The sequence below is a fragment of the Enhydra lutris genome, unplaced genomic scaffold (assembly GCF_002288905.1).
Source record: "Enhydra lutris kenyoni isolate GAN:26980312 unplaced genomic scaffold, ASM228890v2 scaffoldscaffold1, whole genome shotgun sequence".
NCBI classification, from domain to species: Eukaryota; Metazoa; Chordata; class Mammalia; order Carnivora; family Mustelidae; genus Enhydra; species Enhydra lutris.
This window is the reverse complement of record NW_019154085.1, coordinates 34,121,016-34,136,767: the sequence shown is the minus strand read 5'-3', so window position 1 is coordinate 34,136,767 and position 15,752 is coordinate 34,121,016. Positions and strand designations below refer to the sequence as shown.

Below are 15,752 nucleotides of genomic sequence, written 5' to 3'. Positions count from 1 at the left end.
GAAAACATGAAATGCATTATAATGTTTCAGAAACGTAGGAAATGTTGGCATGCCACCGAGATTACTGCTTTTCAGGCTTGCTGTAGCCCAGAGAATTTTTTTAAGAGGAGAAAAAAATCACCAGAGAAGGGGATTTAAAAAATGTAGTGTCCTTATAAAGAAGAAAGGAAAAAGGCGAATCACTAGGTATAATCTGCTGGGTGTAGCTCTTCTGGTATCAAGTGACTTTGCTATTGTCAGGCTTATGGGGCCTCTCTGAACCAGATTATTGTCTGCTCTTCAAGAAGAGCAGAAAGTTGCCCATGTTCTAGAAACAACATGTGTGACATCTTGAACACAATAATGCACACATTCCAGCTTGTGAATGAGGAAGAATGGACCCAGTGTTTTTTGTACCATGTACATGTTAGTGATTCTGGGCATATGACCAGAGTTACCTGTTTGAAGACATGTGCCTTCACCTATAAATACCTTTAGTGCCTTTAATGGCCATTAATGCACACTGTCCACAGAGACTGCATGTTTAGTCTATTAGCCTGGGAGCATAAAACTTGACCCAGACTGAGAATGAGAGAAATGTGACTCTGTCAGTGCCTGTGTCAATGGAAAAGAATTAAGAACTAATGGTAAATGGATCACTCTTGTCTACAGCTGACATATGAAAAGGGAAAACACACTATATTAGTCAGTTTGAGTTGTTACAAATTAACAGTCTGGGTGGCTGAAACGACAAACATTTATTTCCCATAGTTCTGGAAAGGTGGGAGGCCCGACGTCAAGGTGCCAACAGATTTGATGTCTGATGTGAGCCTTCTTCCTGGTTTGCAGACAGCTACCTTCTTGTTGGGTCCTCACATGACAGAGAGATAGGTGATCTTTCTGGTGTCCCTTTTTATAAGGGCACTAACCCATTCAGGAGGGTTCCACCCTCAAGAGCTAATTACCTCCAAAGATCCCCCTCCAAATACCATCATATTGGGTTTGGGGCTTCAACATACGAATCGGCGGGGGTGGGGGGTGGGGGAGACACAAACAGTCTACAGCATCCATTAAAGACTCTGTCTAGAGTTTTTGATTCAGCCAATAAGGCAATTGAACAAACAAAAGCACTTTGATTTAATAAATCACTTAACAAAACACCAGTAAACATTGAATATGTTATAATAGAAAAAAGTCCTTTATGGGATACAAAGAATTTTCTTAGACATTTATGCATGTTCTACCTTATATTTTGTAGGCAACTCCAATGAAATAGACATTGTGCACCATGTGGACACAGAGGCCAATATAGCTACAGAGGTTTGCCTGACTATTCTGGACCTGCTATCCCTCTTCACCCAGATTCATCAGGTAAGTTGATTCTGACATCTTCACAACATAAAATGGGAAGTAGAAAAGTCGTAGGAAGTCAAGAATCTATTTTTAAAGTATTTTATGAAATCAACTAACCTTACATAAATCAACATAAGCGTGAGTGGAAAAAAATTTGAAAGATGAGACTCAGAATTTAACAGAAGTTGACTACTGCTCAAATGATATACGTACATACATATGTCACTATCATCAAATAATAAACATTTTTCCTTGTTCCTCCTGCTTCACTCTCAGGCAAGCCCAGCTAAGGGAAGTGTGATTCTACTTTTTCAGTCTTGAGGGGAGAGACAAATGACAGCCAGACCCAACATCTTTCCGTGTGCTTATTTGTCATCTATGTAGCTTGGGTGAAATAATACCACTACATACTATTAGAATCACCAGAGTTATGGTGAATGGATTTTACTAATGGTCATATATCCATATACTAGAATACTGCTCACTCATGTTCAATGAAAGAAGCCCAACAAAAAGTTTGTATTGTATGTCTCCATTTACATAAAATTTTAGAAATGTGAACTATAGAAATTACATGTCAGCTATACCTCAATAAAGATATTTAAACTATTAGCTCAATCTAATGAGCTTATAGATGTTCAGGGTTGAACTCGGAAGAGTTGGATCCACTGAATAAAGTCTGCACCAAACAGAATGATTATGCCAAGAAAGCTCTGCTTTCAGGTGAAATGTCATCATGGGTAATAGGAAAAGCAAAAACCATATTTTAATTATTTATTACTCAGTGACAATGTCAATCAAATCTCAGACATCACAAAGGCCCTATCAAAGCCGATGAGGACCTGCCTCTCTGAGACCTCATCTGTGACCTCATCTTCTACACTTCTCCTCATCTCACCCCATGCCCCACGCTCAGGCTGCTCTGCTCTTTTTTTTCTTTTCAACCTTGAACTCATAAACTTCTTCCCAACTCATGTCCCTGGTATATCTGTTTCTCTCTCCCTAAACAGTCCCTTCAGATCTGCCCATAACCAATTCCTTTAGTTCACATATCAGTTCATTCATTAAAGAGGTCTTGACTAACTATCCTGTCTAGAGTAGCACTATCCCCAAAGTAATTACTTTTTATTATATCCTATCATTCTGCTCTATTTTCTTATTTCATGATTTTTTCAGTCACTTCTGTATAAGTTTCAGTGGGAACATAGGTCTTATCGCCTTATTCACTACAATTTCCAGAACTTAGAATTGTGCCTACCACATAGTAGGTTCACAATAAATATCTCTCAAAAGAAAACAGTTGTCCTTTCACTCATCCTAAATAACTTCTTTGTTAAATTTCCAGAGACAGCTCCAACAATCTGAATGTCAAAATTCAATGATGAAGAGGGTCTTTGACACCTACATGCTCTTTTTCCAAGTCAACCAGTCAGCCACAGCACTGAAGCATGTGTTTGCCTCCTTGAGATTGTTTGTATGCAAGGTAAGCGTTCTCCTGGTTCCAGTGAAAGCTCAGGGAAGGATGATGATAAATGCATATTAATTCTGACATCTCTCAGTATGGAGGAAAGGATCCCTGTGTTTCGACGATGTTCGGTGAATAGAAAGCATTTCAAAGTTCTTAATCTCTAGTTCTGGGTTGTCACTGGTTATTGATGCATGGGAGACTTACAATGTAAAGAATGATTATTTCTAGGGAAAAAATATTAATATAGGCTTAAATAAATACAATTCTATCCCTTCCACTTGCAGATGGGAGAAAAAGACAAGGTTAAAAAAAAAAGGTGGATTTTGTTCTAAGGAATTCTGAAATTGAGCATAAACAGAGTGACATGAAAGCATGGTCCACCCTTAACCAGTCCTTCTATTTCCATAGTTTCCTTCAGCATTCTTTCAGGGGCCAGCCGACCTGTGTGGATCATTCTGCTATGAAGTCCTGAAATGCTGTAACCACAGGTCACGGTCAACGCAGACTGAAGCATCAGCACTTCTGTACTTTTTCATGAGGAAGAATTTTGAATTTAACAAGCAGAAGTCAATTGTCCGGTCTCACTTACAAGTAAGTGCTGTCAAGTTTCATTAATGCTGTTTTGAAAACCACTCATCTGTTCCAGCACTGATCAAAGCCTCCTGGCTGCAAGGCAAAAGCTACCAACTCCTCTACCAGACCCCTCCTTGAAGACACTTGGCACAGTCAACTCTCACTCAGAGGAAGAGGGCAGAAATCAACAAAGTCCGTAACTCCATTTGGACTTTCCTTTCTTCTGCCAGGGAACAGAATAAAATAGAATACACAACTCGGGAGACCAAGGCTATCTCTAGAATGCCAAACCCCACCAGATTCTCCTCACAGAAATGTCTTTCTTTAAGGCAACCCAAGATTCCTGCAACCTTCTTATATAAATATCTAAAATTATAGGAAACGCCCTAGATGACATGACCTTCTAAAAATTTAATGCATGAAGATGCTACTTTTGGGACCCACAAGGAGAAATCAAAGATGCATTCATCCAGTCCAATGGATTTCTTTAAAATTACTATTTCTCAGTTATCACTTTTGAAGTTCCATTGTTCTTTTCTCTTCTAGCTCATCAAGGCCGTAAGCCAGTTAATAGCTGACGCTGGGATTGGAGGCTCTCGATTTCAACATTCCCTTGCAATTACCAATAATTTTGCCAATGGAGACAAACAGATGAAAGTAAGAAATGCTTTGTGGGCATTTTCAAAGACTTAGGAATAAAACTAAACTGAATTCTTTTGTGAAATATCAAAATCATTAAAAAATACAAGTTCTGTATTTTGTTTATTGAGACTTGAACTGAGTGCTAACGTTGAGTTTACTTGTTTGAATTAATAATCAGTTCTAACACTGTTAGTCTGTCATCTGTTAAGTGGAATTTGCAAGATGTGTGATTGAATGGGATATAACAAGAAAACTAACCACAAACATCCAGAAATACAGTCATTTTCTTATAATCTTACTCTTGGCCAAATTTACTGAATCATTCTTTTAGAAATTTCAGAAGTCTTCTTCATTAGTCATAGTACTGAAAAGTCCAGGGATAGAGTCCAGGGCATGGCTGATCCCAGGGATTAAAACAATGTTTCAACATTAATTTGAAAGGATAGCTGTAACCCCATGTTCATAGCAGCATTATTTACAATATCCCAGGCATGGAAACAAGCTAAGGGTCCATCAGTGAATGAATGGATAATGCAGTCGTGGTGTATATATTCAATAGAATAGCATTCAGCCATAAAAACTGAGGAAATCTTACCATTTATGACAACATGGATAGACATTATGTTAAGTGAGATAAGTCAGACAAAAAAGACAAATACTGTATGATCTCACTTATGTGTATCTTAACACTTATGTGTAATCTTAACAACAACAACAACAAAAAAAAAACCCTGAAAATCATGGAAAAAGAAATCAGACCTGTGGTTATCAGAGGCGGGTGGTGGGGAGTGGGGAAACTGGGGGAGGGTGGTCAACAGATACAAACTTCTCATTGTAGGAGAGATAAGAACTAGGGATGTCAGGTACAACATGATGACCATGGCTAACACTGGCCTATGCTATACAGAAAAGTTAGCTTAGAGAGAAAATCCTGTGTTGTCATCCTAAGGGGATTTTCTTTTCCTTTTTCCTTTTTATCCTTCTTCCTCTGTATTTCATCTACATGAGAAGATGGTTGTGAGCTGAACTTATTGTGGTACTCATTTCCCGATATATATATGTATATATCAGACCACCATGCTGTATGCCTTAAACTCACCCGTGATGTATGTCAGATACTTCTGAGAAAAAAATTTAATAAAAAAGGTTTTTTTTAATTAAAAAAATCATCATGTTAAAAAAAATCATCATGTTTTCAGGCCCCCTTTCCGTACTGCCTCGATGTTTGCCTCTCTCTATCTCTCAGCTTAGTTTTCCTCTTTGCTTACTTCATTTACAAGTGAATGTAAATGCTCTCCCCAGGAGCTTACTCTTTCAGAAATCCTGAGGACACTGGAATATTCTATAAGTGGAAAAAGTGCCTCAGATCACCTGGGTGGCACAGTTGACTAAGTGTCTGTCTTCAGCTCAGGTCATGGTCCTGGTGTCCTGGGATTGAGCCCTGTGTGGGGCTGCCTGCTCAAGAGGGAATCTGCTTCTCCCTCTCCTTCTGCCCCTCCCCCTCTCCCCCAGCTCATGCTATCTCTCTTTGTCTCAAATAAATAAAATTGTTTAAAAAAAAAAAGAAAAAAAAAAAAAAAAAAAACACTTCGTTCTGTAGTGCCAATCAATGTCCCAGACTTGAATCTCTTTGTTTAAACCTTCTATCATTCCTAAACCAATTGCTGGCTTGAGGGATCAAAGAAGTTGATTGGCCAGGCCAGTTTGGTGGACTACACATTCGTGCCCCTAAATGAAGTAGACCCTTTCAAATCACATGAACCAGAGCCAGAGAGGTGAGAGCTTCAAAGAGCAATCAGGATGCTCTTACTAGAAGAAGCTAGGTGAGCAGAGAAGATGGAGTCCACTGCAGTTCTTATGTTCAAATGTGTACAACCACAATCAATACGTAGAATCATATCTAAAGCAAGTACATATTTATGAACAACATAGAGAGTGCACCAAACTGTGAAGCCAAGCCATGACTAACAGCATAACTTGAAGTAACCTATTTTAGGGATTAAGAACAGATAATGACCCAGGTGCTCTGTTTTCCAAAGAACAGCAACTTCCCAGCAGAGGTGAAAGATCTGACGAAACGTATAAGGACTGTTTTGATGGCAACAGCTCAGATGAAGGAGCATGAGAAAGACCCCGAGATGCTGGTGGATCTCCAGTACAGTCTGGCAAACTCCTATGCAAGCACCCCTGAGCTGCGGAGGACCTGGCTTGAAAGCATGGCCAAGATTCACGCAAGAAATGGAGACTTATCTGAGGTAATTAGCCAAGGCTCAGTCCTCCACTGGTATTGTCCTCTTTATCAGGACAACTGAATTTTCATTTACAGTAGGCTACCATATTTTTCCACGTATCTAGATATGACCCAGTGATATATGATGTGCATTAAATTGGCAAGTAGGATTCAAGAATGCCCGACTCCTTGTAAAGGATACCAAGTCAAGGCCAGAGTTGTTAGTATCAGCTGTAATTGTAGGATATGCAATGCAGAAACGAAGGGTGAAAGCCTAAGACTAAGGAGGATGGTTGTAAGGATGTCTGGAAATTGAGTTATGTAAGTTAATGTTCTGTGTTCTAAAACATCTTCCCTGTAATTGGACTCGGATGGGGAAGTTTGCCACTGTGGTGAGTAATCTCAGGCTGGGGTAGTCTGTCCTCATTTGCAGCTAGTCTGAACTGGTGTTGGAAATATTAATGCTCCCATGAGCCATGTGAGGAGAGTGCACTGTGTGAAGGTTATAAATCAATACATAACTTTTTTATGTCCATTCAAACACTGGGCGGAATTTTATGCAGCAATTCACAGCCCCCAAGTGGTTTTTTTCGGACACCAAGTGGGAAACTTCGGCCTTATTCTCAGAAATATGCCCCTTTGGGGAAGAGATTAATTTATCTGGGATGATCCTAACACCTGAAGTTTTCCTAAACACATCTGAGGGATCCTGGGCTAGAAATAGAGCCGATCAGAAACCCCGGTTGAAGGCAATTTGGTGGGACAAGAATGAGAAACTCTAGTTCCCTTGGACGGCCCAGAAAATGGAGAAATAACTCCACAGCCTTCAAAGGGAAAAGCTGGAGTCATTTGGAGCCCTCAACAGGTCAGGCTGTAAATAAATAAAATCCTTTTTTTAAAAATTGCCATATAATGTGGTTGGCGGGAGCACACATGGCTCATTAGGCCTCACTATTTAATCAAGTACCACCTTGTGTGTTGACCATCTTAAAGACAGTAGATAGTCCAAAGGGGCCATTACTGGTAGTAGAAACAGTAAGAAGGTTGCTTAATTTTACCCCCAGTTTAGAGCCCGATGCTATAGCTTACAGTTTTAATAAGGAAAGAGAACTGTGGATTTAAAAATATATACATTAGACTTAGATATTAAGGAAGGAAGATATTTCTGTTGAAAAATTCTTCAGGTCAATTCATTCACCCACTTGAAGACTATACCCACATGAACACAAACAAAATTTCCCAAATACCCGTTTTATTCTTGATGGTGAACTTTTTAGAAATCAAATCGATTCTTATTTTTGATTCTTTAATTAAAAGGATTCCTCCACATATTCTCACATGGAATACTGACTCACCTCGGAAGATTCGTCCTGATTAGACGAATAGTGAAATGCACACTGTGTTTTCCTCTGAACGGTTTTCTTGTTTTATTACAGGCTGCAATGTGCTACATCCATATAGCTGCTCTCATTGCAGAATACCTGAAGAGAAAGGGTAAGATGACCGCGACCGCGTGCAGGGAGAAAAGTCTAGAAGTTGACATGTTGAAACCTAAATTACAATTAACTTATTAATTTTAGGTTGTATTAATCTCAATTGTGTTTTATTAAGTAACATTAATTTTCACAGACATTTCTAATTATACAGTACTTATGAACTTTAGCTCTCTCGTGCCATTATCATGTTTATTTTATGCACAAAAAGGCTAACTCGTCAGCCTCTTAGTTCAAAATGAGAATGTTTCATTGGTTAATGATTAATAGTCTCATAAGCTTGTATTAACACTAACATGTAACAATGTCTTAACCTCATCTTGCACTACCATAGGTTACTGGAAAATGGAAAAGATTTGCACACCACCCCTGCTCCCGGAGGATATCCACCCCTGTGATAGCTACCCATTACTAACAGCTCCTGGTGGAGGAAGTGAGTGGCCTAACTCTCCCACATAAACTCCTTTACCCCCATGGAACAGTGCAAAAGAAATCACCTTGTTGCTTAAAGTCTACTTTGATAGAACTGTGAAATGTATTCTTAAAAGAAAAACTATCTCAGACCTTCATAACTACCACTCATAAAAGCTTGAAGCTCCTACCATTCCGAAATCTACCCAAATGTATGAAGTTTAGAAATGAAAAGTTCTCAGCATAGAGAACTGCATCTTTTCCAATATTTAGGATTACGAGTCATAGCCATATTTGCTACCAATCTGCATACTAGTTTGCCCTTGGGATTTTATTCTAAAATTGTTTAAAATTGCAAGAGAAATCTATTTTAATTTTGAAATGTAATAAGACAACTCATTCAAAACAAGGAATGCCAAAAATGTATATGCAGGACTCTATAATCATCATATTCCATTATCTTTTTTAAAAGCCTAAACCGATTCAAAAAACTTGCAACACATAATAATTTATAGTACTGATTCCCTTTAATGAAGAATATGTCATCTTTAAAGTTTGATGAAAGGTTTTGTAATAATAACTAAAGAATTACTCTTTGTAAAACATTTAGCAATATAGCTAATCCATTTAACTTGTTTTCTCTTACAAAGGTTTGTTCAAACCCAAAGGTTAAGGCCTGCGATCTATTTCCTAGTGCTCTTTTAATTTTCAAAATGTAGTGGAAAGCTCAGTGTAAGAAAAACAGAAACAAATCTTTAGATACTAAGATCAAAATAATTGAGCAAAAGGTAAATAGACTTTAGTTACAATATTTTGGAAGCATAATTAATCCCCTGTTCTTTTAAATATGCATATATTTTCTAAAGAATCTCAGTGGCTTTTCCAAATAAAGCATTTGAACCAAATGACTAAAATGAAAGGTGAGACAGTGAGGTCACTTACTTGAGGAGGAGACCAGACCTGGCCTCATGGCTCCTGTCCATGCTAAAATGCAGGGATCTTCCTGCTTAGTTTCACACTTAGGATTTAGCTTCCTTTTTATTTGCACGTCATCAAACTCATCACTGTTTTGTCTAATGTACCCTTCTTCCCCATCTATTTTGTATCATAATCAGACACTGTACAGCTCCATAAAGATGATTTCAAATTCTAACAAAAACAAAATTGAAAAAATCTGATAAAACTGGGGGTCAGTTTGAGAAATTGTGGAAATTTATATCCCAAAATATTTTGTGAAACTTTAATATTCAAAAAATGTTAAATACCCATTTCCAGACCTAAGGTAACATTGGACTCTACCATATCCATTTAGAAAAGAACATATTTGTTTAGTAAACTCTAGGAAAGGTGATTTTTATGATGCATTAACATATATTCATATCCATTGATATATACCTGAAGTCCTCAATATACTTTTATATTATGATGTTTCTAAATCAGAGGAATAAAGTATCTCCTTCAATACAATGTAAACATAATAAGAATATAGGCAAAGATAAACAACTCCAGAAAGTACAACTGTAATAATCATCATCCTGCAAAAAATATATCATGACTTTCTCTGCTATATATCCCTACTAGTGTATTGTCATATATTTTAATATATGTTTATTTCCAGAAGGAATATTATTATGCTAAAAAGTAGGGAAGTAGAATTTTTAATGCAAGGATTAAATTGCAAAAACTATTCTAATTATAATTTCAAGCACATTTGGGGAGTGATCATTTAGTTACATAGCTCATGAGCTGATAATTAAAAATGGAAACATCTCACAGAAGTATTAGCTATAATTTTAAAAGTACGTGTTCCATGTAAGGGACCACACTGGGATTTATACTGGCCATGTCTCCATTAGTTGCCTCTTATGTGTCTGAGTTAGGTGCTATTAGGGCCTCCTGTTTTCAAGTGAGAAAACCAAGAGAAGTGATACAATCCGACCCAGGGTGCATGGTTAGCTTGTGATGAGACCAAAGTTCAAGGGCTGGTCTGTCACTCCAAGCTGTGCTCCTGACTACTCAGATTCCCCACTGTTCAGTTCCAGTCCTTCCTCCAGGGACATCGCCCATAACCAACTATCTTTATATATTATCTGTAGAGCCAGATCTTTTCCTTCTTATCTTGGTAGCCACAGTGCTAGGAAATTTTAAGAAAGTTTCTAGATAATTCATAAGAGTGAAAATTGGCAAGGAATGAGCATTATTTCCGTAATGCATTGATCATTCCAGGTGTTTTCTCAAATATTAATGTTTTGAATCGCTTCAACCATCCTTTGAGATAGATATTAACATCTTCAGCCTAACAAATGGGGAGAAGCAGACTCAAAAAGTCTGGCTAAATTAGAACATTAGAACCATATCTATCTACAAATTCTATATTCTGTCCATGATTCCATGCCAGCTTCTAAAAGAAAATGTCATCTGAAAAATGATACAATTTTATAAAACAGGATGACTGGTTGCCCTGGAAAAGAATATTTATCAACAGAATTATCTACCCATCTTGTTGACTGTGTGAGTTTTATTGTACTACCACTTGTAACGTCATGAAGAAAGGCACTATCTTTTCCAAACAAGATTTGACTCAAAATAATAATGTCACATTTTGTTGGTCCACTCAAGGCATGTTCTCTATGGGCTGGCCAGCTTTTCTGAGCATTACACCAAATATTAAAGAAGAAGGAGCAATGAAAGAAGATTCAGGAATGCAAGACACACCGTACAATGAGGTTAGATCAATATAATCTAGTGTATAGTAACTGAGTAAAAAGATGCATTGAACTGGTACATTAAGCTAAATATGGAGGAGAAAATGTTATTCAGAAATCAGATTACTGAAGAATAGGACTTAGGTTAAGTGAAAGGCAGGCTAAAATTAAGCTGAGATTAATAGACCTCAAATTCCATTGATAAAGCATAATTTTCCATGAATATTTAAACTAAACTTTATTTCTCTAAGATGGACCCAAATATATAATGTCAGCTCTTCTATAAGATATGAAATCGTTGGTCCTTTGGTAAACGTCATAAGAGATGATGAAAATTTTGTGAGCGGTCCACAGCTTTTTAGTGCATTAGAAAGTTTGTTTGTAAATACACTTGAACAGAAAGGCTCACTAGTTTCTGCAAAAAACCTTTTGATTTGCAAACCATGGTTATTTTTTATTAATTCAAAACAAGCTTTCTAGTGTTGATTTACATAGCAACAATTCTGATAAAGAAAACAGAGCTCCCTCATCAAGTAAATAAAATATTTCACCAGCTAATTGCTTAAATTTTAATGTTACATAGATTGAAAAAAAAGGGTACAGAAAGCAAGTTTTGGGGTGGATTTTTACTTAAAATTTATATAGTTAATGTTGATTTAGTATACCTTACAAACAAACAGTAAATGCAACAACATATTTGTTAACTATTTCAAATAACATCTAAGAATCTTTTCTTCAGGGGCGCCTGGGTGGCTCAGTGGTTAAAGCCTCTGCCTTCGGCTCAGGTCATGATCTCAGGGTCTTGGGATTAAGCCCCGCGTCGGGCTCTCTGCTCAGCAGGGAGCCTGCCTCCTCCTCTCTCTCTGCCTGCCTCTCTGCCTACTTGTGATCTGTCTGTCAAATAAATAAATTTAAAAAAAAAAAAAAGAATCTTTTCTTCAAAGACATTGTTGAAAAGATTCCTACAATATTATCCACTTCCTTTAGTGAATATATAATTTGATTCAGCTGAATATTCTTTAAACCACTAGTATATGTGAGGCACTGAGTTCAGGGTGGAGGACAAAGATAAATAAGACATAATGCTGACTTTCAAAGAGCTTAGAATCTTGAGAAGGACAAATTTTTTCAGGGTGGGGACTAGCTAGTCCAAGACCCAACAACTATAAATCTAGGCAATTAAAGGGAAACTTTTTAAGTGACAGTGACTGGGATGCAGATGGATGGGACATATATGAAAGCTCTCCAGACTTTTACACGGGATCTTGACATTGATGGGACTTGAAGGTGCCAAATGAGAAAATAAGGTTCTTATAGCTGCAGCCACAACATAGGTAAATGTGTGGAGGTGCAAAAGGATTCTGAGACTGGAGTAGTACGGGATGGTATAACCAAAGTGCAAAGTCAGTGGCAAGTGGGGGGTTGGACTGAAAGGGAGGTTGGTGCCTGACTGTGGAGCTCCTTCAGTGCCATGCTAGAGAGTTTGGATGGCCATTCAGAGATACTGGAGTTCCTACAAAGTTCTAGGGCGGAGGAGAGCTTGAGATCAGATTTACGTTTTAGAAAGAAAGATTCCTGGAGAACAACACGTAGGATGGACCAGAGTGGGAAACAGATTACTAGAAGACCACTATGGGGTCTGGAAGTAAAGGAAGAGGGGTTTGATCTAAGGCAGGGACCATGGAACGGGAAAGGACTAGACAGAGCTGAAGGCATTTTGTAGATTCAAATTAGCAAATTTGAAGGACAAATTCAGTGATGGAAAGAGAAGAATCTGAGAAGATACCACCATCCCTTCCAGGATGGTGTAAATGCCAGTAACAAAGGGAACACAGCAGCCCTGCTATAAAGAAAACTGACAGTTTAACAGTTTTGAAAACAAGTTTCAGGGATGAACCACAATGCGTACACTGTGTTTACACAATCGTGTAAAATCTCATTTTGGTTTGGGGAATTACAGAATATCCTGGTGGAACAGCTCTACTTGTGTGTGGAGTTTCTTTGGAAGTCTGAGCGATATGAACTCATCGCTGACGTCAACAAACCCATCATCGCTGTCTTTGAAAAGCAGAGAGATTTCAAAGTACGTTTTCTGAGGCCAGACCTTGGTCAAAACATCCTGCTTTAAGTTGGTGAATTACTTACAATGTTCAAAAAAGAGAAACTCTATGTTTTTTGTGTCAGCATCACCTTCATGAAACCCTTTGATTTATGGTTTCAGAAATTATCAGATCTCTACTACGACATTCATCGGTCATACCTGAAAGTTGCAGAGGTGGTCAACTCTGAAAAACGGCTATTTGGTCGCTACTATCGTGTAGCATTTTATGGGCAGGTAAGTTCAACAGAAGCTACGTGGCCTCTACATTCTGTTAAACAATGAAACTTTGTCTTTCATTCTCTATGAGACATCAAACTCCACATGCCAAGGGATTGAGAGAATGTGGGTGTATCTGGGTATGTCTGAGGGGTTTTCTGGATGTGAGGGTCATATGTTTTTCCACGGGAATGCAGTGAACTGGGGAACAAAAGGGTAGAGAAATCCAGGGGTCTTAATACAGATCTAGTTAAACCATGATTAACTTCTTGGAGAACGAGAGCGTTTATTTTTCGGCATCATCTTCTTCCCAGTTAACCCCAAATATCTAATTACAGTTTCACATCCTATGTTAAGGTGAAATTAAATTAAACGTGTTTTGAGGAATGAAATTCATAGCATTCTGGGAAATAAAGAATTCCTAGGGCTTCCACCATGTCAAAGCCCTTTGACCATACAGTCATGCATTTTCTTTCCTCCTCCTTCTGAACTACCACTGATTCCAGGCAGAACACCGTTTTATTTTTTTTTTTTCTGTACTGTAGGTCAGTATAACTGTTGCGTTATCTTCCCCAGCCTCCCACCTTAGCAGTGAACCAGAATAATAATATTAGTGACCCATAGCATTAGCCAGAAAATTAAGTAACATATTCTCTATTAATTATGAGTGTCTCTGAGCAGTGCTTTAAGTGGAACAAACCCAGGCACCACCCTGCTTCTTTTCAAGAAGGCTTATAACATGATGACATTGCAGCAGGCATACCTCGGATTCTGACCTGTGTGCACGGACGCTCCATCCTTTTATTTTCATATGACCCTGCCTTGTTTCCTTTCCTACTTTTCCCTCACATAAGACAGTGTTGCCGATAGCTTCTTTTTCTCCTCAGAATGTTCAAAGGCAGTAGCTGAAGAAGTCAAATCCAGCATGGTCATTCCATATTGCTTGCCATTAAAGTCTTTTGAAAAACATCTGTTTTCCCCTAATTGCCAAAGGCAGCTTAAAAACTAATTTCTGAATTAATAAAGATTAGCTGTTCTCCACCTGGAAAGAGAAGTGTTACCCATTACCCACTTACCATAAACGAATTCATCCAACTCAGATTTTCCTCCTCACATAGCAGCACCAGGATTGCAGAGATAGCCAAAACTAGCGGAGACAGTCCACAGATACAGACTAAATGTAGACATGTGTGGGGTCTACACATGTCTACATGTGTAGTATACCTTGAAGTGATGGTGTACCTTGCAGGGAGAAAATGGGGGAAGCTTCAGGGGAGGATGAAGAAGGTAAGGGAATGATATCTTGAACATCATGAAGGAAAGAAGCAATATTTGACCTTGGTGAAACATTGACAGGAAAAGTGGCGGAACACCCCATTGGAAAGGAAATGTGTGTGTTGAGGGATGGCAGAGGGAAAGACAGGGTTTTCAGGGAATGGTCACAGGCTAACTGAGCAGCAAGGAAGTGACAAACAAGATTCAAATCTACAATCCTTCCAAAGAAAAAGTAGTAAATTGCCATGAATAGTCCAGTCTTGAAAGCCAGATTGCCCACCTGATGGTTTCTCCAGCCGGTCTCTAATATAGGGATACTAAACAGGTAGAAACAAATGCTGCTCTTTTCCTACCAGATTTTAATGCAGACGTTTACTCTTTCCTTCTTTTGGTCTTGATGGTTCCAGGCTGTGGTAAGTGTTCTCTTCTCTGTTTGCATGTTCTAATATCCTCACACTTCCCTCCATATAGTCATACTGAACCTTAACTTTTTGTGTGCAAATCAACGTTTGGTAAAAAGGTGAGATTATCCTGCTTCCCTTCATTTTGGAGTCATCTGGCATTTCTTGAACTAAATTGTGTTTATTCCAGTTATCTGAATTACAAAAATGTATCGTTTACTTTTCACATATATTATCATTCTACACAAAGGTAAATGTGGTTTAAAAACCTGCGTAAACACACGTGCCCTTGTGTGCACACCCAGGTAAATATGATCACCACATATTTGCAGTATTTGTAGGATAGACTTAGTATTAGAGATGATCTGCTCATTTCAGACCACTGGGAACTGCAACTGATGAAGAAGGGCGTGGTGGTCAGATTTTTAGAAGTTGGAGTTGTTGCCATTGACAGGCTCCTTCCCAGGCTCCGGAAAGAACCTTGTTCCTTTCCACATAAGTATTGTGGAGAAACAGGGCTCTCTGTAGTGGTGAGCTCTGAGAATTCTCAGCGGTAATGGTCTTAATACCCAATGCAAAAGATGACCAGTGGACTAAACCTTAAGCCAGCAGGGCAGATTAGGTCTCCTAAAGATTCAGAGAGAAGTGATGTAAGAAATTCTGGAAAGCCAGCAGAGGCAGAAATAACGTGCCAGCACCTAAAGCTCTGTGACACCAAAGAATCTTTTTCCCTTTTTGAACCATGTAAAAGTGCCTGTAGTCATACATTTTTTTAAAAGATTTTATTTATTTATTTGACAGACAGAGATCACAAGTAGGCAGAGAGGCAGGCAGAGAGAGAGGCGGAAACAGACTCCCCGCTGAGCAGGGAGCCTGATACGGGGCTCAATCCCAGGACCCCGAGA

The 15,752-nt window shown here is 38.5% G+C and overlaps 1 protein-coding gene across 1 annotated transcript in view; it reads left to right on the top strand.

The window, feature by feature from the left end:
* LOC111144975 (dedicator of cytokinesis protein 10-like) overlaps positions 1-15,752 on the top strand; it is a 43,778-nt gene that overhangs the window by 12,137 nt on the left and 15,889 nt on the right. Inside the window, exons 13-22 of the mRNA XM_022499619.1 lie at positions 1,238-1,350; positions 2,678-2,815; positions 3,209-3,391; positions 3,920-4,030; positions 6,055-6,270; positions 7,682-7,739; positions 8,073-8,171; positions 10,769-10,875; positions 12,815-12,937; positions 13,076-13,189. Of these exons, the coding sequence (XP_022355327.1) occupies positions 1,238-1,350; positions 2,678-2,815; positions 3,209-3,391; positions 3,920-4,030; positions 6,055-6,270; positions 7,682-7,739; positions 8,073-8,171; positions 10,769-10,875; positions 12,815-12,937; positions 13,076-13,189 (1,262 nt within the window). The remainder of the gene's footprint in view (positions 1-1,237; positions 1,351-2,677; positions 2,816-3,208; positions 3,392-3,919; positions 4,031-6,054; positions 6,271-7,681; positions 7,740-8,072; positions 8,172-10,768; positions 10,876-12,814; positions 12,938-13,075; positions 13,190-15,752) is intronic.